This window comes from Triturus cristatus, chromosome 3_1 (genome assembly GCF_964204655.1).
Source record: "Triturus cristatus chromosome 3_1, aTriCri1.1, whole genome shotgun sequence".
NCBI classification, from domain to species: domain Eukaryota; kingdom Metazoa; phylum Chordata; class Amphibia; order Caudata; family Salamandridae; genus Triturus; species Triturus cristatus.
Genome location: NC_140583.1, coordinates 633,749,662 through 633,773,541, shown reverse-complemented (window position 1 = coordinate 633,773,541; position 23,880 = coordinate 633,749,662). Strand labels below are relative to the sequence as shown.

The 23,880-nt window shown below is 44.4% G+C and overlaps 1 protein-coding gene across 1 annotated transcript in view; it reads right to left on the bottom strand.

The window, feature by feature from the left end:
• Positions 1–23,880, bottom strand: part of AAGAB (alpha and gamma adaptin binding protein) — a 206,363-nt gene that overhangs the window by 95,740 nt on the left and 86,743 nt on the right. Inside the window, exons 3-4 of the mRNA XM_085644601.1 lie at positions 23,537–23,633; positions 2,698–2,787 (exon numbers count right to left, since the gene is read on the bottom strand). Of these exons, the coding sequence (XP_085500727.1) occupies positions 2,698–2,787; positions 23,537–23,633 (187 nt within the window). The remainder of the gene's footprint in view (positions 1–2,697; positions 2,788–23,536; positions 23,634–23,880) is intronic.

The following is a 23,880-nucleotide window of genomic DNA, read 5'->3' as shown; positions in this document are numbered from 1 at the left end:
CTCACCACCCCTACACTCCACCAATCCCGGAGCTCTTAACCCTCAACTCCACCCATTCCTGAACGCTAAATATTTCTGCCCATAAACTCTACCCATCTCGGACCACTAAAATCCCTCGCCTGCCCTAAACTCCACCTGTCCGTGAACCCTCCAAAATCCTCAATACCACAACACTCCACTTACTCGTGAGCCCTAAAAACCCCTTAGTCTCATAAATTCATTTTGTTCCTGATCCCTAAGAAATCCTCACCAACCCTGAACTCTGCCCATCCTTGAACACTAAAAACCTCTTTCTACATCTGAACTATACCTGTGAAGGACCACTAACATCCCTCAGCACCCTTAAAAATCATCCATCCCTGATCCTAAAAACCACTCAGCACCCTTAAACAGCATCCATCCCTGATCCTAAAAACCACTCACTAACACTAAACTCTACCCAAGTTTAATGTGATTTTTAATTATTCCTTAAAATTCTTGCCTTCAAAATATTTGCATTTCCTTTAACATTGTGCTTAAATTGGTTTTCCATTATTTAGTTTCCTCCAATGTGGTTTCTCAGTTTTTGTTTTTCCATTAATTCACATACATAATGTAACCTTTACATTTTCCCCCTTATTTTTGCACTGCAACAAATGGAGGTCACAGTCTACAACTATGCCGATGACCTCCAACTTATTTTTAATTTCTCCTCCCCCTCATTAGGTATCACTAGCTTCCAGTCCGTCATGCTGTTTATCCGGGATTGGATGAATGCGAACCATCTCAAACTCAACCCGGATAAAACAGAGCTGGTACTGACTGGCGGCAGTGGTAACCCTTGGTCTCCCTCATTTTGGCCCCCCTCTCTTGGTTTACTTCCCACCCCTTCTCATTCAGTTAAGACCCTTGGTATCACACTCAATTATCATTTGACACTTCATTCCCACATTAGTTCTGTTGTTTCTTCTCCTTGCGTATCATTAGGAAAGTATCCCGGTTTTTCTCTCTCTCTGCACTCAAATTGATTGTAATGGCCATGGTCTTATCTAAGATCGATTACGGAAACATTATTTATAATGGTGCTCCCGCCTATGCACTTCAACGCCTTCAACTGGTGCAGAACCAGGCAGCTCGCCTGGTACATGGCCTATCCAAATCTCACCACTCCTCTCCCCTCCTCACTGCCCTTCATTGGCTTCCCATCAAACAACGGACCCTTTTCAAACTTGGTTGCCTTACTTTTCAAGCTCGGGCTGGTACAGCTCCTGCTTTTATCAACTCTGCTATCACCAATTACTGCCCTTCTAGAGACCTACGCTCATCCACTAAATCCCTACTTGTCATTCCCCGTTTCAAGAAACAAAGATCGGGAGGCCAGAAATTCTCGGTCCTCGCGCCCACTTTCTGGAACACCCTCCCGCTCACCATCCGACTCTCCCCCTCCTATATGGAGTTCCGCAAGGCCCTTAAGACCCTATTGTTCCAGCAAGCTTTTAGTCCCTAGCCCCCTAGCCTCTAGGCCCCTTCCCCGCCCAGGAATCCCTCCAGCGCCAAGAAACTGCATAGTGAACGTGCGCTCTATAAATTTTTAAAAATTCAGATTCAAATCCAAGACGCACCCAAGTCACACCGCACCTTAAGAAGCTTCATTGGACCCTCATTCACCAGTGCAGCCAATTCAAACTTCTCACAGACACGTACACAGCCCTACACAAAACAGGACCAGAATACCTGAACAGTCGCATACTTTCACCAACCCATCAGACACCTATGCTCTGCCTCACTGTGACTCGCACACATTCCCCACATCTGCAAAAGCAAGAAAGTAGGCCGTACATTCTCCTACATCGTACCCAAGACACGGAAAAAACCTCCTTTAACACATCAGAGCCTCCTACTCACTTCTTGAGTTCTGCAAGAAGCAGAAGACCTGGCTCTTCGTATAGGCACCTTGGAGACCTTCCACCTACACACCTGCCCAAGCGCCTGGATACACTGATGGATATCCAGGACACATCAGATGTCACTGATAGATCAATACCGCTGCCATCATGAGAGATTTGAAAGCTCATCAAAATCCAACATGGCAATTAGTTAAAAGCCTGTATGTGCATCATCTAACTGTCCAAGGACTTCAAGGAGGAGCAACTATGCCTCGCCGCACAATGTTCAAACAGTTGCATGCTGCTGAGAGGGGAAATGGGGCAATAGTTGGAAAGGCTAGTGTCCAGACCGTGCTTTTCAAAAATCAGTACCCTTATGGCTTCTTTAAGGAGCAAAAGGATTGATCAACTCTAAAGTGAGTGAATGAGAACCTCAGAAAGGGGTTAACACTGGTCGAGCTGACTTGTTTGAGGTGAAAAAGTAAAGAATCCAGAGGGAAATCTGGCTATCAAATGCCCACAGCCCAAGCTAAGGTTTAAAGTCAAAGGGAATGAAAGAGATCACCAACGGATCAGAAGAATCTGTTGTAGTAACACAGGGGCAGTTAATCTACTTTACATTTGACCGCGTAAATAGGAGCTACAGCTATGAAAGTGTCAATCAGGCATTTCTTGAGCGAGGCATTTGAAGAATATCTGTAGTAGTATTATTGAATCACTGATATTTTCCTGTAGACAAAACATGCTATCTACAAATTCACCTAATTAACTTAGACAAGAAAAGCACGCATACAACAAACTGATTAATAAACAAAAAATTAGAGCAACTCACCATCTTCATCAGGAACCTCCTCTGGGTTGAGCTCTACTAATTCAAAGCCATGTCTGATGCACCATTCCTGAGCTTTTTGTCTGCTCACTCCTGCCAAAAAAGACAAGAAAGTTTAGAAAAAGGAAGAAAAGAATTACTTGTACAAGGCAAATCATTTTTTTAATAAGTTTGCCTTTCTTTAAAAAGAAAAACACTTTGTTCTTTTTTCCGGTCTCATATGCAAGTTTTATTTCTCAAAAAGAGTTGGTATGTTATTCATGCAGTTCACAATTTTATTTATTTCGTTTTCCCACAGAACTAATCAAATCAAAATTTAAGGGACCAGGGAACTCCCAGCTTTTCCTTACCTTTTAAAGGCATTCAGCACATATTTAATACAAGGAGAAACAAAGGTAATAACCCAGTTACTTAGCTCTAAAGCTAGAACGATCAGGAGGATGCAGACAATTACGAAGCGCGAGTTCTTTACTTCTGAAACCTCAATCCTTTCATAAAAAGAGAACTGGTTGCAGAGCGTTCTCAGGGATTGCTCCAAAGATCTGGAACTCCTTACCTCCAGGGGTATGTGGAATCTCACCATTTACCGCCTTCAAAAAAGAAGTAAAAATACTCCTAATGATCAAATTCACATCCTAAGACTTGATTCTAGGCAGACATCGAGTCACCTATACAAACCTCTTATCACTGCCTACCTCTTGTGGTTGGAAGGAGAATATTATATGCATGTTTACTACCACAACCACATAATGTTCAATAACTGTATATAGTGGAATGTTCTGTTGCCCTCTGGGATCATCATGTGTCATCTACGGGTCACCTATGTTACCCATTTATTATATATCTGTTTTGTACGTAATGTTGAATACCAAATGCCTTATATTATCTCATATCTTTATGTTTTATAACTGTATACTGTAAATCGCTCTGATACCCTCGTGGGTCACGTTTGCGATATATATATTCACTTAAAAAACCATAGGTTTCACACATGTTATAGTTAGCTGGGCATTTCCCTCGTAAAAAAACAATGAAATTCCCCTGTTATAGTTAGTGCAGGCAACTATAACTCACGCGACCGCAATCCTCTGCTGATGACGTCAGATATTACATCACTGTATTTAGACACTTATTTACCCATGTCTTCTTCCATTCATCTTTAGCTATACATATATTAATTTTTTTTTTTTTCAGAAAGACACATATGTCATCAGTGATGTAATATCTGACGTCATCAGCAGAGGATTGCGGTCGCGTGAGTTATAGTTGCCTGCACTAACTATAACAGGGGAATTTCATTGGTTTTTTACGAGGAAAATGCCCAGCTAACTATAACATGTGTGAAACCTATGGTTTTTTAAGTGAATTTCCAAGGTTTTTTAAATGCTAATTCCTAACTATAACGTGTGTGAAACCTATGGTTTTTTCAGTGAATTTGTACGGTTTTTTAAATGCTAAGTTATGTATTTATTAATATATTTTTTTAAACAAAACTTTTTCACGGCGCGCGCACGGTGCGCTTCACGCACCGTGCGCGCGCGGTGGGCACGCAGTGCGCTTCGCGCACTGCGCGCCCACTTTACACAGTTCGTGCAGTGTGCGCACGGAGCGCTTCGCGCACCGTGCGCGCACGGTGGGCACACGGTGCGCTTCGCACACCGCCAGGCCACTTTACAAAGTTCTTGCCGTGCACGCACGGAGCGCTTCGCCCCCAAGGGCCTAATTCATTTTTTTTTTTTCGATAAATCGCGGAGTGCGCGCACGCTGCGCGAACTTCGGAGAATTTTTTCCGTTTGGGTGGTGCGCGCAGGGTGCACGCACTCGGCGATTTTTCGAAAAAAAAAAAAAATTGTTTTTGGGCCCTTGGGGGTCCTTCTGGGACCCCCTGACCACGGCTAGGGGGTCAGGAACTGTCTACCTTGCCCCCTTTTCACGTTCTCCACATTTGTTTTTCACCCCCTCAGAGTGTGAGAGACAAAATGGCGGCCGACACTTCCTGGTTTCGACCGATTCGAATGTTTACTAAGATCTAACAACCAATCAGAATTGCGCTCGCACACGGCAAGCTGCGCGCACCCAGCGCGCACGCTGTGCGCATACAGATATATATATTGATTTAAATGCTATTTTCTCTGGAAATACTGAACAGATTTACACCAAACCTGCAAAAGGCACTTCATGGCCCTTATGGCTACCTCTCTGCCAAATTTCACATAATTCTGTTCAGCCGTTCGGGCTGTAGCTGCGACTAAAGTCCCTATGGAAAAATCCATGGGGAAAACGCGTTTGGGACCCCCCCTTTTTCTCGGCCCCCGCTTGACGAATCACCCCGAGACTTTCAGGGTCGGAGCGGAGCGCCCCATTAGTTTTGAAAATTTCGCGAGGATTCGTCAATCGGCGCCAAAGTTCATATATATATATATATATATATATATATATCGCACATTCCCGCCGAAACGCACAAACTTGCACTCCACAGCCCCTTGATAATGCTTCACTACTACCGACCTCTTCCTACAATCTGCGGCCACTCGATAATGCTCCACCTCAACCTACCTCTTCAGGCACCTTACAGCCCCTTGACAATGCACAACCTCATCCTACCTCTTCCATCCTCCCCGATCCCCCCCTCGTTACCTCCTCCCGGAATGAGGTTGAGGCCAGGTCAATATGTGTGATCATTGAGGCTATCTCAGGACTTCCTCACCTCATTGACGCTCAGCACACTGGGTTCTCTGAACATTTATGTGGGACTATGCCTTTCTTATGTGATTTCAGCTTATTTTCTGTTGTAAAGCGCTCGGATACCCTCGGGTCTGACCAACGCTATATAAAACTTCTAAATAAATAAATAAATAAGGTTCATCACAAACATAGCAAAAACCAAGAGGGGCCTATTATCATAAACGGAAGCCAATGGATTAAGTAAACCAGTGCAGGAAACTAAAGTTAACAAGGAAATTTGCAAAAACAAAGCCCAAACAAGTTACATGCGATTGGTTAAATTATCATGCATATGACTGGACAAAAGCATATGCAACGCAGCGTACTCAAAAAGCTAAAAAGACAAAAAAACGCTACGGATCGGAAGTGTTATGACACAACAGAAGAGTCTACACAGCAAGTAGTGTGGAGAAGTGAGGAAGGCAAAGAAGCAGGGCCCTTATGGGTACAGCTACCTATTAAAAGGAGTGGATTTTTAGTCGGACTTACACCAAAAGTCAGAAAGAGCAGTGTAAGCACAGAGGGAAGGATAGGAATACAAAAAAACACTGGGAATTTTATAGTTTGTGGAGCAGGAGAAATAACTTAATCTAGCAGTCCTAGCTGCACACAAAACCCTTTGTCCCCCAATCTATTTATAATCCAAGGAGCCTGTGGGTTACAGTTGTGGAGTAAACATGTGCTTCGATGATTGTAAGCTCTGAGCTACTAGACCGTCTACGACACATGACTGGATCACAATAATGGTCGTCCTGCCCTATTGAGGAAAAAGCTACCGTCCGTGGTCAAAGACAATTTGAAATGCCCCCATATACACTGAAAAATCTCCTTGTGCATTGTAACTATTTACTCTTTGTTTAGAGAAAAACTCCTGCTTTGGGAGTTTGCTTTCTCTCTAAATCAATTTCCTGTCTGGGCACTTTGAACATGGTGCCGGCTCTGTAAACTTCATGCTGTGAAGGGAGTTGTCGCACCTCCTTCACACAACATCCTCGCTAACCTGGTAGGACGGAGGGCCGCCTGCCAAAGGCTAATGAGGCCCATAGATTTTATGCCTGCCAACTAGGGAAATATCACCACAAACAATACAAATGTTAAAAAAATCTTTAATACCAGCACCAAACATAAATCTGGCAAGAACATTCTGATAATAAATTGATTCTTTTTTTTTTTTTAATTAAGTCAAAATAACGTTCTTCGGTTCAGATTAACCTATAAAAGTATAACATACCAAGATAATACTTAAAATGCACGTGTCCAGTTTATACAATAATAGAAATCTTATCCCTATATGAATTGATTCAAGCTTTAAAGTGGAAATCTTTCAAAATACCACGCAGACACGAATTAATCAGAAAATAATATTTAAACTCAATAATATACTCTAGATCATGGGTACTCACAAACATTTTTCCTGGGGGCCACAAAGTTTGGTCTATGGTGTGTCCGAGGGCCGCACTGATGCCAGCGGGGGTTTAAAGTGGGTGTAGGGGAAGCAAAGCATGTATATCTTGTGGCTGTCTTTAAAAATAAAGGTGTTACTAAAGTTAGGGGCCTAGCTACTTCCTTTCCCTAACTGCAATTAACCTTTAAATAAATGATTGCTCTATATTTAAAAAAATATAAAATCCATGTTATTGCTGAGTCGAGTAAACAGCAGCCCAGTGCTGCTGCTGGCCAGGGGGCTGCATGTAAAGGTCAGGAGGGCCGCATGCAGCCCCTGGGCCGCACTTTGAGTATCACTGCTCTAGATTGTGTAAGTTCAAGATGCTTAAAAGTTTGGTCCAGCATAATTTGGAAAAAACCCACATATGATTAAAAAAGGAAAATAAATTGTGACAATATGAAATGTAATTTCTCAAAGAATTGGGCAATGCTACTTTAATCATAAAGGAAGCTTACAATGGGGTCAGAATGGTCCTGCTGGAGAGAGTTTGGTAAGACTGAAAAATAGTTACTACCAAAGATATTACATTTGAATTGATAATGAAATATGTGAGATAGTAACTTTGGCTAAAGACGAGCAGAAAATTGACGAGATAATACAAGTTCACTTCAACTGATGGCACCGGTACAATTCAGTCTTCCAAAAATATTGGCGTTGTCAATGCCTTTTAGAGATGCTATACAACACTGGTTAAAAGTATTTCTAGCTAATTTCGTGCAGTATGTCCACACAAAAAAAAAATACAAACAATAAAATCACCAATAAGGCATCCACGTCATTGTCGAGGGGTGTGCACAGAGCCACAGAGCAAGCGAGAGTTACTTCGTCCAACCGTGGGGGTTGAGGTCTTTGACAACCTACTATGGGTCATGATTAACTGTGCCAAGTACTACCTCTTTCAGCATTTGACTCTCAGAGGTAGCGGTTATTGGGGTCGAACATTCCAGCACTTTGAGGGGAAGTAAATGTAAGGCATAGAAAGACGCAAGACTCTGTACAAACAATAACTGCAATAAAGTGATTGTCCTGTTATATACTTGTTTTTATGAAAAAAAGGAACACTTTAGTAGAAGAAAAGCATGGAGCAAACACACGAAATGATAACCAGCCTCTTAAAGCTGTTGCACTAGCATCATCCTGGTCAGTATCCCAGAGTCGCCCTGTCCTATTCTAGTGAGGCTAGTTATTCTCCAATTGATAATGCAGGCGACACCCAGGTGCGGCCCATGCTAGTCCACATATGACAAAGCCTAAGTTTGGCCTTAAGAGTCAACTTCAACAGATCTACCAACTACGTTTGTGCAAGTCCCTAGCAGGCCTGTCTACCTCGAACAGCCTTACTAGACCTGATGGCATCCAGCAAGTGCAGGAGGACCAGGGCGTGCGTCTGTGGCTCTGGTTTCCCGATGCTGAGGGTCCGCGACCTCTTATGGTCTTTCCCTGAGGACACATTGGGCCTCCTTTAGTCTCCTGATGGCCTGCACCAGTGTCTGAAATCCTCCTCTGACTTCTCACAATTGGTATGTGTTTCTCACAGAAGCCTGAGCACTGCGATCCAGGAAAGGGCCCCTACTTAATGGTGGTCCCCTCCCGGCATAAGGGGGGATGTCGACTGGCTCTGTTCGTACTATTGCACAATATGAAACACAAAATAGGTACACTGCCACCATTGTGCTTGTGTTACTTAACTACTGGCAAGGGCAGTAGTCCTCTACCACTCCAAGGGTAGCGCTTGTTGCATCCCTTTTATGAGACAGACCTAGGTCATAGCGGACATGCATGATCCATGACCAAAAATAATTACCAGGATCAGATATCCATTCAATTGGGGTATTAAGGTCAGGTGTACGTCTGTCACCATGCAGGAAACTTTACCATCCAAACGGTGCACACACGCGACCTAATGCAAGATGGGTCTTTTTTTTTTTATTTACAGATTCAAGATTGACCAGTAAATTAAGGAGAAAAATCTAATTGAAATACAGTCAAAATACTTTTCTAAAGTGGAGGGGCAGGTAACAACTGGATTCCCAGCCCTCCAAAAATAAAAGAATGAAAAAAAGCATTTGCAATGCAATACATCTCGCATTTGCAAGAGCTTGAGCTATTGGCATTGTAAACTACAACGCCTTTTATGTATGTGTTGCTTTTTAAAACAAATGAATAAAAGGCATTGTCATTTACAATGCCAATAGCGCAAACTCTCGCAAATGCGAGACCTATTGCTTTGCAAATGCTTGTTTCTTTTGTAACGGAATGTCGAGCTGTGGCACTGGGCAGAACAGGATGCTTAATTTACAGCGGCAGAAAGCGTAGGGTGATTATTCCTCCTGTAGCCAAGAGGTATGTATTTCTAGACCAGCAAGAGAAGACATTTTAAACAGAAAAATGCAGGAAATACATGAGTCTATTTTACAAAACACCAGCGTGGATAACATTCCAAGAAAAAGACACGTGTTTGTTTCGGCATCTTTTTTATGTTAAATGACTAACAGTAGACTTCGGCAGCTTGTAAAGCTAAGAAGAGAATTTCAATCTTGAACGAATAAAACTCATAGAAACTAGGAGGAGACAAGGCTGAGAAAACCAAGCTCGTTATGGCAAACTTGTAACATTCTTTAAGCGAACACGAGCTTCATTGAGTTCAACATACTTGTTTTATATATGCTAACGCGGAGTGCTTAATTTGTGTCAGTGAGAGCAAGGGGTGTTCGCTGGCACTCCTTTACGGGGACCATGTTTGATGATTTTTCATCATCGGCTTTGAGCCAGCGAAACAGAGAGAGAAAGGTAGAATAGGGAGAAAGGAGAAGAGAAAAACAGTGACAGAGGGCAAAAGCAGGGATGCGAAAGAACCTGCATGACATGGACTAAAGCGGTGTGAGTGGACAGCTCCTAAGAAAACCCTCTACTGATGTATATTTTACATTTTTTTGTTATGAATTAAGCTCTGCGTCATGGTCACTGCAACGGATTGACTTTTTATCACCAGAGACTGTGGCCAACCACGAGTCAGCAATCATGAAGAGCTAGGCTCCAACTAAATCAAAGCGTTACAAGCGTCTAGTTTTGTACATTTATTACTGCAAGAGAGGCATATTTTAAGCGCCCACCATTATTCATTAAGGACAGCACCCCGGGAGAGGTGTGTGTGTGCGAGCCCGCTATGTAAAAAATAAAGCGCATGGCCTGCTGAGAAAAAACAGAACGAAGGTGAAAGCGTGCATAGCGCTGCGTTGAAAGCAAAAAACAAGGGGGGTGGGGGTAGCCACACTAAAGCCTGCTTTAAAGAGGTGGTGCTGTCTCTTTAAAGAAAATAGTGCTTACAGACTACATAAAGCAGGGTGTGATACAACACAAGTAAAAAGTCCAGGCCTCATGGGAGGTTACAAACGCAGACAATTCAGTACCAAGGAGGGACTGCTAAGCCTATTCATGAATCAAGGATTATAACAGGAGCCAATTGAAAAGGTGGGCATGAAATGAGCAGAGCTTCAAGTCCATCCCTGACAACAGCATGCCTCGCAGAGCAGCGCATGCGCTGCCCAAGCTCGACCTAACAAGGACCCAAGGATTGCACATGTAGGACTGGGATTGGAAGAGTTCAATAGTGAAGTGGGTGGTGTGTGAGGAGGGAATAAAAAAAATAAAAAATAAAAAATAAAAATAAAGCTCGATGAGGAGGAGGGGAAAAGCAACACAAGAGAGGGAGCAATACGGAGGTTGGGGAGAAGCACTGGAGGGAGGCCACTCAAACACATGCACTCTAAGTGTTCAAAAAGAAAAAAGTAATTCTCTAAAAATGAGCAGTGGAAGGATACAAGTCAGCCAATCAAAAGTATGGTAAAGCAACTGTGCTCCTTCGGAGGGACAGAAGAGGGGGAAGGAAAACTAGTGCATGCCAATGAACTCTAAGCTTGATGTAAGTTCTTGGTAAACCCACAATTGGTCTTTAGCAACCAGAAAGCTTGCACTGTCTGGTAGGCGAGACCTAAATAGCCTAACAAATCCACCATTACAGTAAACAGCCTCTGCCATTTACTCAATTTTTCAACACCTGACTAAGTTTGTTTCTTACAATCTTCGAAAATATTTGACATTTATGTTAACACTGATAAAGGACACAGCGGAACTCTTATATCATATAAATGAAGCAAGGTTCGAGCTACACTCCCTGGGAATGGACACTATAGGTGCTTTCTTTAGTGATGGGGCAGGTAAAGACTGGAATGACCTGTTGATGACCGAACAGCCACCATACTCCTTAACCACATTCCACTACTTTAGAGCCAGAAGCGCACTGCGGGATTTACTTGGAACTCCCGGAGGTACTTTCTTTCTCCACTTTGCTTCGCACAGATTCCCCAAAGGGACTGGTTTCACATATATACTCGAGGATACAGGAGCTGAGCCATAACCACTATGTCAAAGCCAGACTTGAGTGGCAGGATGACCTAGAGCTCAATATAGATGACAGCATGTGGAAATATTGCTGTGAGGCTACCAAGCGCATTTCACTTAACGGTCGACATCACCTCATACAGTTCAAATTTCTTAACCGAATTTACCATGCACCTGTCCGGTTGCACAGATTTGGGCTACGTGACACGGCCAATTGCGAGAGATGTGGGGGGAGTGAGGCCGACATCTTACACCTAGCATGGCTTTGTCCCACTATTGCAAATTTTTGGCTACAAGTCTTTGCTGAATTAAGTGCAGTTACACAAGAAGCGATCAGCCTCGACCCGCTGCTGGCCCTCCTCGGCTACTCCAAAAAACTGCAAAAGCCCATCAGGCGCTTAGTAGATATGGCCCTACTAGTTGCAAAACGAGTCATAGCAATGCACTGGTCCCGCGCCCCCCTCCCTCCCTATCTCAATGGACTAGGGACATGATATATTGCAATAGACAAACCGAAGCATATAGCGAACTACTCCCCACTCGGAACCGTCCAAAGAAGTTCTGGAGCTAATACACTACTTACATCAGAACTCTGGCTCTGGAGCTTTTCGCTCCACCCGCCTCCACAGATGGGTCACAACAGCCATGACAGAACTCACCGGTATTGGATCACACACTGTAGTTCTATGTATCAGTTACTGTGGGGTAAATCAAATCAGGTGTTTGTTAAGCGTGACTACTCACCCGTAAGGGTCCCAAGTCGCTGGGGGCTTGGGGGGTTCGCAGGTTCCAGTCCATCAAGGAGGGGGTCTGTCAAAGAGCCAGGTTTTGAGGTTTCTTGCGAAGATGGGGAGCGATGTTATCTGTCTGAGGTGGAGCGGAAGGTCGTTCCAGGCTCTGGCCGCGAGGAAGGGGAATGAGCGGCCTCCCGATCTGGTCTTTCTGGTGCGGGGGACCACTGCGTAGGAGAGTTGGGCTGATCGTAGGATCCTTTGGGGTGCGTGGAATTTGAGTCGGCTGTTCAGGTATGCTGGTCCTGTGTCGTGGAGGACCTTGTGAGCATGGGTTAGCATCTTGAAGGTGACTCTAGCTTCGATGGGAACCAGTGGAGTGTTCGCAGGTGCTGGGAGATGTGGCAGTGTCTTCGCAGGTTAAGCACCAGTCCTGCGGCGGTGTTTTGGATGTTCTGTAGCTTGCGGGTGAGGTTTTTGTTTATTCTGGCATAGAGTGCATTGCCGTAGTCAAGCCTGCTGGTGACCAGGGCGTGAGTGACAGTCTTTCTGTGTTCGAGGGGGATCCATTTGAAGGTCTTAGATAGGAGACGGAGGGTGTGGAAGCAGGAGGACGAGACGGAGTTGATCTGGCGGTCCATTTTGAGCTCTGAGTCCAGGATGAATCCCAGGTTGCGTACGTGGTCCGTGGGGGTAGGCGAGCTTCCGAGGGTGGGGGGCCACCAGGTGTCATTCCAGACGTCTGGGTTTGGGCCCATGATGAATACTTCCATTTTGTTGGTGTTTAGTTGTAGGCAGTTGTTTTTCACCCATTTGGCGACGGCTTCCATGCCTTCTCGAAAGTTGTGTCTGACAGTGTTGGGTTTGTTGGATAGGGAGAGGATGAGTTGGGTGTCGTCTGCGTATGACACAATGTTGAGTCTGTAGGTTGTGACGAAGGGGGCGAGCGGAGCCATGTAGATGTTGAAGAGCGTAGGGCTGAGGGAGGACCCCTAGGGGACTCCGCAGGTGGTAGGTGTAGGGTCTGAGAGGAAAGGGGGAGTCTGACCCGCTGCGTTCTGCCGGAGAGGAAGGAGCGGATCCAGTCGAGGGCCTTGTCTTGGATCCCTGCGTCGTGGAGTCTGCGTATTAGGGTGCGGTGAGAGACTGTGTCGAACACCGATGAGAGGTCGAGGAGGATGAGGGCTGCTGTTTCTCCTTTGTCCAGTAAGGTACGGATGTCGTCTGTTGCGGCGAGGAGGGCGGTTTCCGTACTGTGTTTTTTTCTGAAGCCGGATTGGGAGGAGTCGAGGATGTTGTGCTCTTCGATGAATGTGGTGAGTTGGCTGTTGATGGCTTTCTCGATGACTTTCACTGGGATGGGAGCAGGGAGACCTAGTATGACCTCTAAATGAATGTGATCATTATTCTTTTAGTTGGTGAATGTAATTTGATATTAATATATGTATCTGCCTTTTGATTTCTGCTATTTGATCAAAATCATGAATATAACTTCAAGCGTGTATTTTACTTTAAGGTTTCTCATTTTTATTGGTATGTCCTTTGTTTTTGGAATTTAGTCTGTTTTGTATTGATAAAATGGAAAAATAAAATAATTTTTAAAAAAAGCAGCAAGGCTAAAGCAAGATTATATTTTCTTCACTTGGGGCATCACCAACTTGTATGGAAATTTATGACACGCAGAAGAATTACAAACTATTTTGGAGATGATGCAAAAACATCTAACATTAAAATTGCAACAAATATGATAACGAGACTCATCCATACATTCTATTAACTACAATTTTAACCACACATGGTACTACAGGGAAGACAATTGGGATCAATGCAGCCTATGAATATGCTAAAATTTTCATGCACTATATAAAAAAAGAAACATTTCAAACAACCTCTTATGGAAATCCCAAAAAATAAATGGTGGAGGTTTATTGGTGAGATCCTTTAAGTGTGTCAAGGCACACATAATTTCAGGAACAGTTTACAAAACATACACACAATTCAATAAAATTAGCAGTGAATGTAGAAACACTACAGGTTAATTTATTTTAGATAGCATGGTTTGATCAGATTATGGTAAATTAAATAGTGACTCCTATTAAAACAAGTATTTGCAATGCAATAGGTCTCGCTTTCACGCGAGTTGGAGCTATTGACATTGCATATAAAAATGCCTTTTATTTTTGTTTTCGTTTAAAAAACATAAATAAAAGGCATTGTCATTTACAATGCCAATAGCTTAACCCCTTCGGCGCTCATGACGGAACCGTTCCGTCATGAGCCCGCCCGCGCAACGAACCTTCAGCGTGGCGCGGGAATCCGCGCCGCGCTGAAGGGGTTAAACTCGCGTAAATGCGAGACCTATTGCATTACAAACGCTTGTTTTATATTTTCATGTGGCAAAGGACTTTTGTACAGTGCCTTCTGTGAACAGAGTCATCTCTGGGCGCTCTGGCGTGAAGACTGTGGGAGTTTCTGCCGATGCCAGGCAGTTGGTCATAAAGGTGCTCGGACTACTCGCTCATCCAATCCTTGGCCTCTCGGCAGTATGATCACTTATGTGAGGATTGTAATCACTGTTTTATATGAAAGTGTGTGCGTGGGAGGCACACACAGATGGTGAAATGTCGGAGGAGGAGATATTTTCAGAACTGACACTTTCAGCTCTAAATATTCACAACAAAATCATTGTTACTCATTTATGATACAGTTAACAAGCATTTGCAGACTCAATGTTTAGCTTGTTTTAGGCATATGTTTGATATTGTGCGGTGGATCTGCATGCAATATTGGAGAAATCAGAGAGGCCCCCAAATACTTGTCAGGTGATACCTGTCTGAAGCACGGTGCTTTATTTTGTATCTTTTAGCTATTCCATTCGTTGCACAAGCCACGCCCCCTTTTAAGAAATTTCTAGGGGCACTTGTTTAAACACTCCTATACAAAGACCTCACCCCACCCATTTTTTCATCACACTGAAAGCCCCTGGCGGTGTGCCATGGAACCCCTTAACGAAACCTTAGTCACCTTAAACTCTGCCCCCAAACATCGCTGATTTAGAATGGGCTTGGAGGCGTGTGGTTTGTGAGACTGGAGCCCTCCCTCGACAGGTTGTGAGCTCCCTACCGCGGGGGGGGGGGGACAGGGGCGGCAGGCAAACACCGACGGCACAGGGACACGAGTCAGTGAAAACTCTGTAACTAAAGACCTGGCGGGGCGGTGCCCTCCCCAAGAGTGAAAGCCTGACAGGTGTTTAAAAAACAGTGCGTTAATTTATTTAATGTTTGGATCATAACAACCACTTGTACCCTTCATCTGGTGCACACAAGTGTGTCTCTTGTTCGTTGTGCCAAGAAGTATGGGAGCTCTAGGTGCTTGTGTCTGGCTGCACTAGTGAGCTGTGTGCACACAGCAGGTCTATAGACACTGCGCACTAGGATGTGAAACGGACACAATGTGTGCTCTGCGGCGCCTTGTGCTGCCTTCTCTCTGGCGGCCGTGTGCTGCCTGCCTCCGTAGGCTCCTTATCTCCGGGGGGCAGGTGCCGGCCAAGCCACCCGCCCCTCCCTGCTTAATCCCGCAGGGGATGGCTGCTGGCTCCACTTGCACGAGCGCAGTAATCGATACACCGCAATTTAAAATCGATAGCATCCAGTGTGCTGCATCATGGAGTAACTAACACAGCGGTCTGAAACAGACCCGTTAACCCTAGGGAGACTGTAGTGTAGGTTGCTAGCGCCGCCAACCCTCCCCACCGCCTCCATCTGACACGACCTGGTGAGGAGGTATCTGTGTTGGGAATCTCCAGGCCTGCGGTATTGCCTACTGCTGGAGCTGCACTCGGAGAAGATTAAGTGATTGCCACAGAACCACAGGAGGGTGAACTGGCGCCGGGACTCAAACGTGCTTTTCCAACATTATTGCGGTAGCAGAGTGCAGAGATGGGAAACTGTGGGAACGCGAAGCGTAGTGAAAGCGCGCGCTGTTATTACAAGAAACGCCCGGGGAAAGCAAAGCAAAGCAGCGCATGCATATGTCATGTCCAGGCGCGTGAAGAGTAAAGAAAGTGAAAGCGCGCGCTGTTATTACAGCAAACGCCCGGGGAAAGCAAAGCAACGCATGCATATGTCATGTCCAGGCGCGTTGACATGCTGTGTCCGAACAGGCACACCGAAGGAAGACAGGGAGGGAACCAAACATGCTTCCCTCTCCATAGAAACCACGGATTTGGTGGGCGCGCCAGTAAGAATCGTGGCAGGAGCTTCCACCCTCGCTTCGCAAGAAAAGCGATGACAATAGATCTCGCCAGGAGCGAGCAGCGCATGCGCTGCATCGCTAGGCGGGACCTAAAAAACTACGGACAGGAATAGCCGTTTAAAAGCCAAAATATTTTCATCCATGGTCTCTGATCAAAAATCTCCATTATGGTAAACTACTTCGAGTTCATGTGTATCATAGAAAATGAATGCATGTACCACATTCGTGATGAGGCAATGTTTGAATAATTCGGGAAATGGGAGTACAGAAAGAATATCCTTACAAAAAACTAAGCAATGCACTGGGAGATTCCTAAGAAAGGATGCCTTACAGCAATCGGTCAGGTCCCAAAAGAAGCTTGTTCTATTATAAACACAGCAATCAGGTCAAACACAAGTTAATCTTCAAACAATGGAAAATATTAAAAGATCAACAAAGTCTTTATAGACTTGTCAAAGAAGACCATTAACGGTGTCCACCATAACGCAGAATATATCAGACTTTTAGGTCTCACCTAGGGCTGGAGCGCACATGCGCTCCACGCTCTGCGAGGCTTATTGCAATCGAGCAGATTTCCGAAGTGGAGTGGAAGCCCCGCCCATGATTTTCATTGGCTGCCGTCATCCTTTATGCTGAACACTAGCCTCCGATTGAAAGTGAGGCTTATTTGTTCCCGCCCTGTCTCCTTTTACCCCCGCCCATCCCGACTGGATTGTTTGCTTACGGTGTTAGACTGTGGCCTTTAATTACTGGGTAAGACCTTTTTGTTTCCCCTTCCCTCGGTCTCTCTCCCCGAGCAGATGGAGATCTGCAGAGACACAGCTGCTTGTTTTAATGGCAGCCGCATGTTTATTTTTGCATCGTGCTTTAATTTAAAGTGAAAGCGCGATGCAAATATAAACATGCAGCTGCGTTGGCGTAATGGCGACAGCTTGTCTTATGACTCTGTCCGCCACCGTCCTCTTGGCCTCTTCTCTATGATCTGCCTCGATCATTCACACTGGTTTCTGTCTTGCTGACCCAGCGGCCCGTCCTTTCTCAGTACCACTGCCCCGTGGCCTCTCCGTTACTCTCAGTACCACTGCCTTGTGGATTCTCCCTTCCTCTCTGATGCCAAAATGGTGTCTCTACCTCTCTCTTGCCCGCTCCTCTGCGATTGCTTCGTTTGATTTTAGGCTTACTGGGCGCAGCGGCCTCTCCTGTTCTCTCTGAATATATCATGAAATCTTGGGTCTGTCCCTGCCCTGTAACCTCACTCTGTGCCCCCCGCCCCGCTGGTTCGTGAACAATAACCCACTGATGTTTTACACATTTTAACAAGAGCCGCATTAACACACCTCTTGCATGGAGTTCCTCAACGCCTGGGCGCTGCCAGCCCCCCTCCTTCAAAGCAGGAACAAATACAGATATTTCAGGCCCAACCCTCTTCTATGGACACCTGCAATGCAATGTTTGCCGCTCATAACTCCTCACACTAGTGCCTGCTTAAATAAAGCAATTTATGGGACTCGTGCATAAGCGTACCCATGGCAACATCATGGAAGTTAAATGAGAAAGAAAGTTAAGCCATTCTTTTAAAGATAGAAGCGGAAGCAAGTCTGGGTATTTGAGGCATGTCTCTGGAGAGAAGCGATGGGTCGAGGGAGAAGAGGATGCGGCAAGGGGCACCTTCATGCCTCCAGCACCCGCGAGCTCGCCATGCCAGGGACTCGATTTCCCAGTCAGTGCCTAGTTAAAGGCGATAACCTCCTGCCGCCTGGGAGAGGGGCGTTGGTGGGTCGCCAGGTCATAAACTGCTGTTAGAAGTGGGTGAGCCAACAAATTAACAGGGCGAGCTAAACTAAGGGTCTGGTTCGGATCTTAGAGCCCGTGCACGACCCAAGCCCTGAAAATAGTTGCTATATAAGTCCATACAACAAACCACGTAAAATAGGATAAAGTCTCCTCAAAATTTAAAAAAGTGTATTTCTTTAATATGTGGAAGATTTGACATTAATATAGCTCTACAGTGAGGAGAACTTATTAAAAGTGATAGTTTTGTGCAATTGGCAGTCGGAAATCACATATTTGAAAGTTATTTCATAGATGGTAATGAAGAAAAAAAGAGTTTTGACAAAGTAAAATATTTGCCTACCATAACAATTTAAGTGGGGAAGCCGTGATTTATCCTGGTTATGTGGTTTTGTTTTGTACAAATTAGAAAGGAAATGGGTATCTATTTGTCTTCCCTTATGTTAGAGCTTTGTTTTTTACTTCTTAGTGCATTTTCTGCAGTTTTTGACACACAGTGCAAATTTGGATCGCTTTACGTGAGCACCAGTCACATTACACAAGGTCATATGGATTGTTTATAGGTATGGGAGGAGATTAAGTGATTTGCCTAGAATCACAGGATGATGAGCTGATGCCGAGACTCAAACCTGGTCCCCCATTTACACAGTGTGCAGCTCTGGCCGTAATGTCACACTCTGGGCAGAGGGTGGAAGGCAGGCAGAAGACACATGAAAGCTCAGCTCATTCCAATAGAACCTCAGGCTGAGCCAGGCTTCAGGCTCGAGCCTGGCTCGAGCTTTCAGTGGTCACCTACCTCTAGCTGCTGTAGAGAAGAAGATGCGAGGACTCCACAGAATTACCAGGCTGCGTTCCCTCTGGAATGCGACTGGAGTGCAGCTGTACTACAAACTATGAGGTCACCAGATCCAGTGGTGTGTGATGGTTTTCTCTCACTAATGTATCGTAATACTTGCGAACCGTAACATTATTACCCATATTTCCAAAAGTTTTACACGTATGGTTTTTAACTTTAAAATCACCATCACCAAAGAAACTATTTTAAAGTTGTTTAGAGAAATGACAAACATCTGTCCTGTCTCTATGTTACATATAAAATTATTTTACAGTTACGTTGCGAGAAATGAAATACCCATTTTTAAGACCAACTAGCACTTGCAAGGAAATATCTCCAGATGGAGGAGCACAGGAAACCAGGACATGAAGGTAAGAAAAGCAGGAACCTCCACAAACTAGGATTACATCAACACCTCCACTGGCACAGTACAAACTTTGCTCTCCCCGAACAAGCACCCTCGGAATGCAGGCCCTGCACCAGTTGTTATTACCTTGTGCCTCAAAACAGTAGAGATAGGCTGAAACGTTCACCTTGTGAAGGCCCTATCAAGGTCCAATGAAAATAATGTAAATTCAAGCATCCAAGAACAAATACAATTTTAAATCTAGAGTTATGCTTTAAAACTGGTAAATGTTTCTATAGCACAAGCACGACACCAAATGTTCCCAATTAATGTATAGAAAAAAACCACACATTGCAACAACACTCATACACATTACTTTCCGAGAAACAATAACAATACAAGAAACAGAGAGTACAATTAAATCAAATAACTTTCACACAAATACCAAGGAATCCCTTGAAAGTCAACACAAATTAGTATGATAGCATAAAAATAAAACTATGCCGACATGCACAAGGGGTGTTAAACAAAAGGAACCTTTGAACTCTTCATACTACTTCATTAATTATTCAATGGGAAATCCAAATATACACCCTCAACAACCAAACATCCATCCTCTTTGTTGCAGAGGCTCATGTTAATGTTTGAGCATGCTACTTCAGTGTGAGCCACCTTCTTCAGGATAAAATTAGAACTATGTTCTAACCCGCAACCCAGCAGCTGATGATTTGAAAGCACTTGACTCACTTAATGATCAATGAAAATAACACTTGTCACATTGCGATCATGTTTTCATGCAAAGCACTAATATTTGAGGCACACAGTATGTATCTCAGGTGTTAATGTGGGCCGCTTCGAGTCAATTACTTTTAGTTCACAGCATGTATAAAGAGTTCTTCATAATTCACCTATCAATTCAAAAAGACTTGAAGAACTTCTCAACTAACAATTGCAATCTGTGTTCCTAGACCATCAGTTGGGGAGCGTGTACTAAACAAAACTTCTAGTTCGCTAGTGAATTATAAAGGGATATACTAAAGTCTCCAACCGGAACAGAACTGCATCATTACAGGTCTTGGTGTAAGAGCCCTTGGTGCTGCACATATTGGTAATGTGGGATCCACCTATGATTAGTAAGAGTTTGAAAGATATGTGAGTGACTTCTAATGTACTATCGTCCCCTTGCCAATTCAAGACAAGGATGCAACCTTCAAAGAGACCTGGTAACAGTAGCCTGGCTGGGCGACTGCACCTCTAAGTATGCTGGATTTTCCACCAGCTTTCAGTGCTGCAGTTGGCTCCTAATGCCGCCATGTACTGTTTGGGGCCTGCAGCAGGGTCTTGTTGGGCCAGATCCCCCTCCCCTCTAGCGGGCATTGGATGAAACCATCACTGGAAAATCAAGGACTTCTAGTGTTCTCTCACCCCTTAAGACTATGCCCAAGTCCTTTTTATCTACACAGGCTCACACTGGTGGGACAGCACTTCCTCAGCCCTTGCCTTCCTCTCAACAATGCCGGTTTTAAGTATTTAGTTCTTGCAGTGATTTGGGATGGAATGCCTAGATCCAGTCAATCTGTTAAAAATGCTATGAAAGTTTTGGCATTCATTAATACTGAGTGGGCACTTTCGGAGCCACTGTAAGTCTAATTACAACCAATGTCCAAATGTAAACACCGCACACCAAATGACCTCTGCCACCTGGTGCTGCCTAACGTCACTTAGATATGGTTCATCGGCCCCAAATCACCCATAACGAAATCCCTATTTCCCAATAGTGACCAGATCTTATGAATTTCCTGTGCTTCTCTTCTGGCCCTAAATCTCCTCTCCAGGCCTAAAAAGAAAAACACTGTCCATCGGCTCAACACACTGAGCTGGACGAGAAACTTTCTGCTCATCTCATCCACTCCAACCAGTTGCAGGCCCTGGTCCACTCCCAGCTTGACTGCAGTGACCCGTGGTAATGTCTATACAGACCAGCCTTACTTATGTGGAATGCCCTGTTTTCTTGTCCATTTCCTCTTGTATGTTATCGTCCTGTTCTCTGTTGAACGTTTTAAAATATATATACAAATTATTTATGTCTATATAATCTTTTGTGGGATTTGCCTATTTGTCTTTCATTGATGTAGATATTCATAACTTTGAGATAATATGTTATGTACCTGCTTATTACCTTTGTAAACAAAATTGAAAAGCAATAAAAAAAAAAAATCACAAGTAAAAAAAAATCAAAATAGGATCCTTATCCTCTGCTGATAATTAAACAAGCATTTGCAATGCAATTGGTCTCGCATTTGCGAGACTTTGATCTACTGGCATTGTAAATGACAAACCTTTTATCTATGTGTTGGTTTTGAAAACAGATAAATAAAAGGCATTGTCATTTAGGAAGAGGTGTGGCGCCGTGGCCAGGGCGACTGACTCCGGAACCTGGGGATCACGGTTCGATCCCCGACGCCGGCGGCAGATTAGCCCAGCACCATGTGACTCTGGGCAATAGCTTGCTTAATCTTCCCGACAGCCCCCAGCGCCTAGAGACCCTTACGGGTGATTGTTCGCGCTTTACAAACGTGGATTATTATTATTTACAATGCCAATAGCTTAAAATTTCACAAATGCGACACCTCTTGCATTGCAAATGCCTGTTAAAGCTGACAGGACGCATTCCCTTGCATAAATATCAACTCTAATCAATCAAGCATTTGTAGAGCGCACTACTCACCCGCTAAGGTCTCAAGGCGCTGAAGGGAGGGGTTGGGGGGGGTGGAGGAGCTGCTTACTGCTCGAACAGCCAGGTCTTGGGAAGTCTCCTGAAGGTCAGCAGGTCCTGGGTCTGTCGCAGGTGGATGGGTAGGGTGTTCCATGTCTTGGCGACGAGGTGGGTGAAAGATCTGCCGCCGGTGGTCGTTCGGTGGATGCGTGGAACGGTGGCGAGGGCGAGGTTAATGGAGTGAATCTGGCGGTTGGGAGTGTAGAAGGTGAGTCGTTTGTTGAGGTATGTTGGTCCGGCATCGTGGAATGCTTTGTGAGCATTGGTGAGGAGCTTGAAGGTGATACTCTTGTTGACGGGGAGCCAGTGCAGGTCTCTCAGGTGGGCAGTGATGTGGCTGTGGCGGGGGATGACGAGGCGTGCGGAGGCGTTCTGTATGCATTGAAGTTTTTTCTGGAGTTTGGCCGTGGGTCCCGCGTAGAGGGCGTTGCCAGTTCTAAGAACTGGTATTTGCCAATGCTTGAATTCTATACATTGCAACTGGATTATCAAAGGAGCAGTAATATACCATTGAAAAAGGGAGAAAAAAGATCTGCAATCAAAACTATGCAACATGCGACACAATCAATGTTGTGTACATAATAAAAGGCGTTTGTGGCTTGGTGAATGCTGGCCAAGATTCACAAAAAATAAAAACACACATTGGGAAACAAAAGTCAAATACATGGAACACCAACGTGAAATTAAAATTAGTTAAACACTGAATAATATGTTGCAATCAAAACACACAAATGTTAGAAGCCCTCCACGGGGAAACGATTTGAGGCCCTAATTACTTCAGAGAGAAATATTTTGTATAGAAACATTTTAGGTAATACCTCGAAACTTGTCCTAGGATGCTTGTTTCAGGTCCAGGGAGAACCTGGCCTGGCAGTTGGGGCAGGACTGATCCCATGGGGAGTAGGGTCAAAACTGATTTGCATAAGGCTGGGTCTGAACTGCGATGGCGTGATGAGCAAAAAAACAATGGTTTAGGTCTAGATCTCTGTACTGGACGGGTGAGTGTTTGACATTGTTCAGCATTAGGTCCATTAATTGTTCTTTTTGCATGCAACTTGAGAGGCGGCCAATTTCTGCAAACAGTTTGGGCCTGAGAATTTATACAACTGTGTATAATGCATGAAACTTCAGATGCCATAGAGCGGATTGTGGAACAGTCAACTAGCTCAATCTCACTCTTTCTGTAGTGTCACAGGCTGTCTGTCTATGGCCTACTTCCCAAATTAGTGGAATTGATATTGAGAAAACTGCACTTGTAGAATATATTGCTCAGAGGATAAACAGAACAATCAAACATTTTACATTCATGATATTGGCATTACAGACCAACCCTGGGCATAAATGCTAATTGTTCTCAGAATAATGGCACCGAAAAAACATAATCCACTTTTAGTAATGTGATAAATTAATCCACATGCTAGTGGAGGTGGACTTAAATGTGCTCCGAGTGTTTCAGTAAAAATGCCACTCATCCATCCTAACGAAATAAACATACTCTGAAGGGAGCACCAGTTACAGATCCATGAGAAAATCGTACCATTCTCGCATGTCCTGTCGCAGACCAGGATCAGGACGTCGGGTAACCAATCTTCGGTCAAGGGAAGCCAGGAGGAGACGCTGTCCAGACCACATTTCTGGAGAGAGGGAGGAAGGAAATAAAGGTTAGGTCGCTGGTTGGCTTTCTTCTTCATATCGGTTCTTACTATTTAAAATGAGCAGACTAGACAACAGGGTATGCATATCTTTGCATAACCTGCCGAGCAGATAGCAGCTGTAGGCATACACACAAAGGCTTCGATGGGACAACTCCCGCCTTTCTCTCTTGTCTTTGTGCACCTCTTTTATCAACTCTCAATATTGGAATATCAAACGATGGTAGTC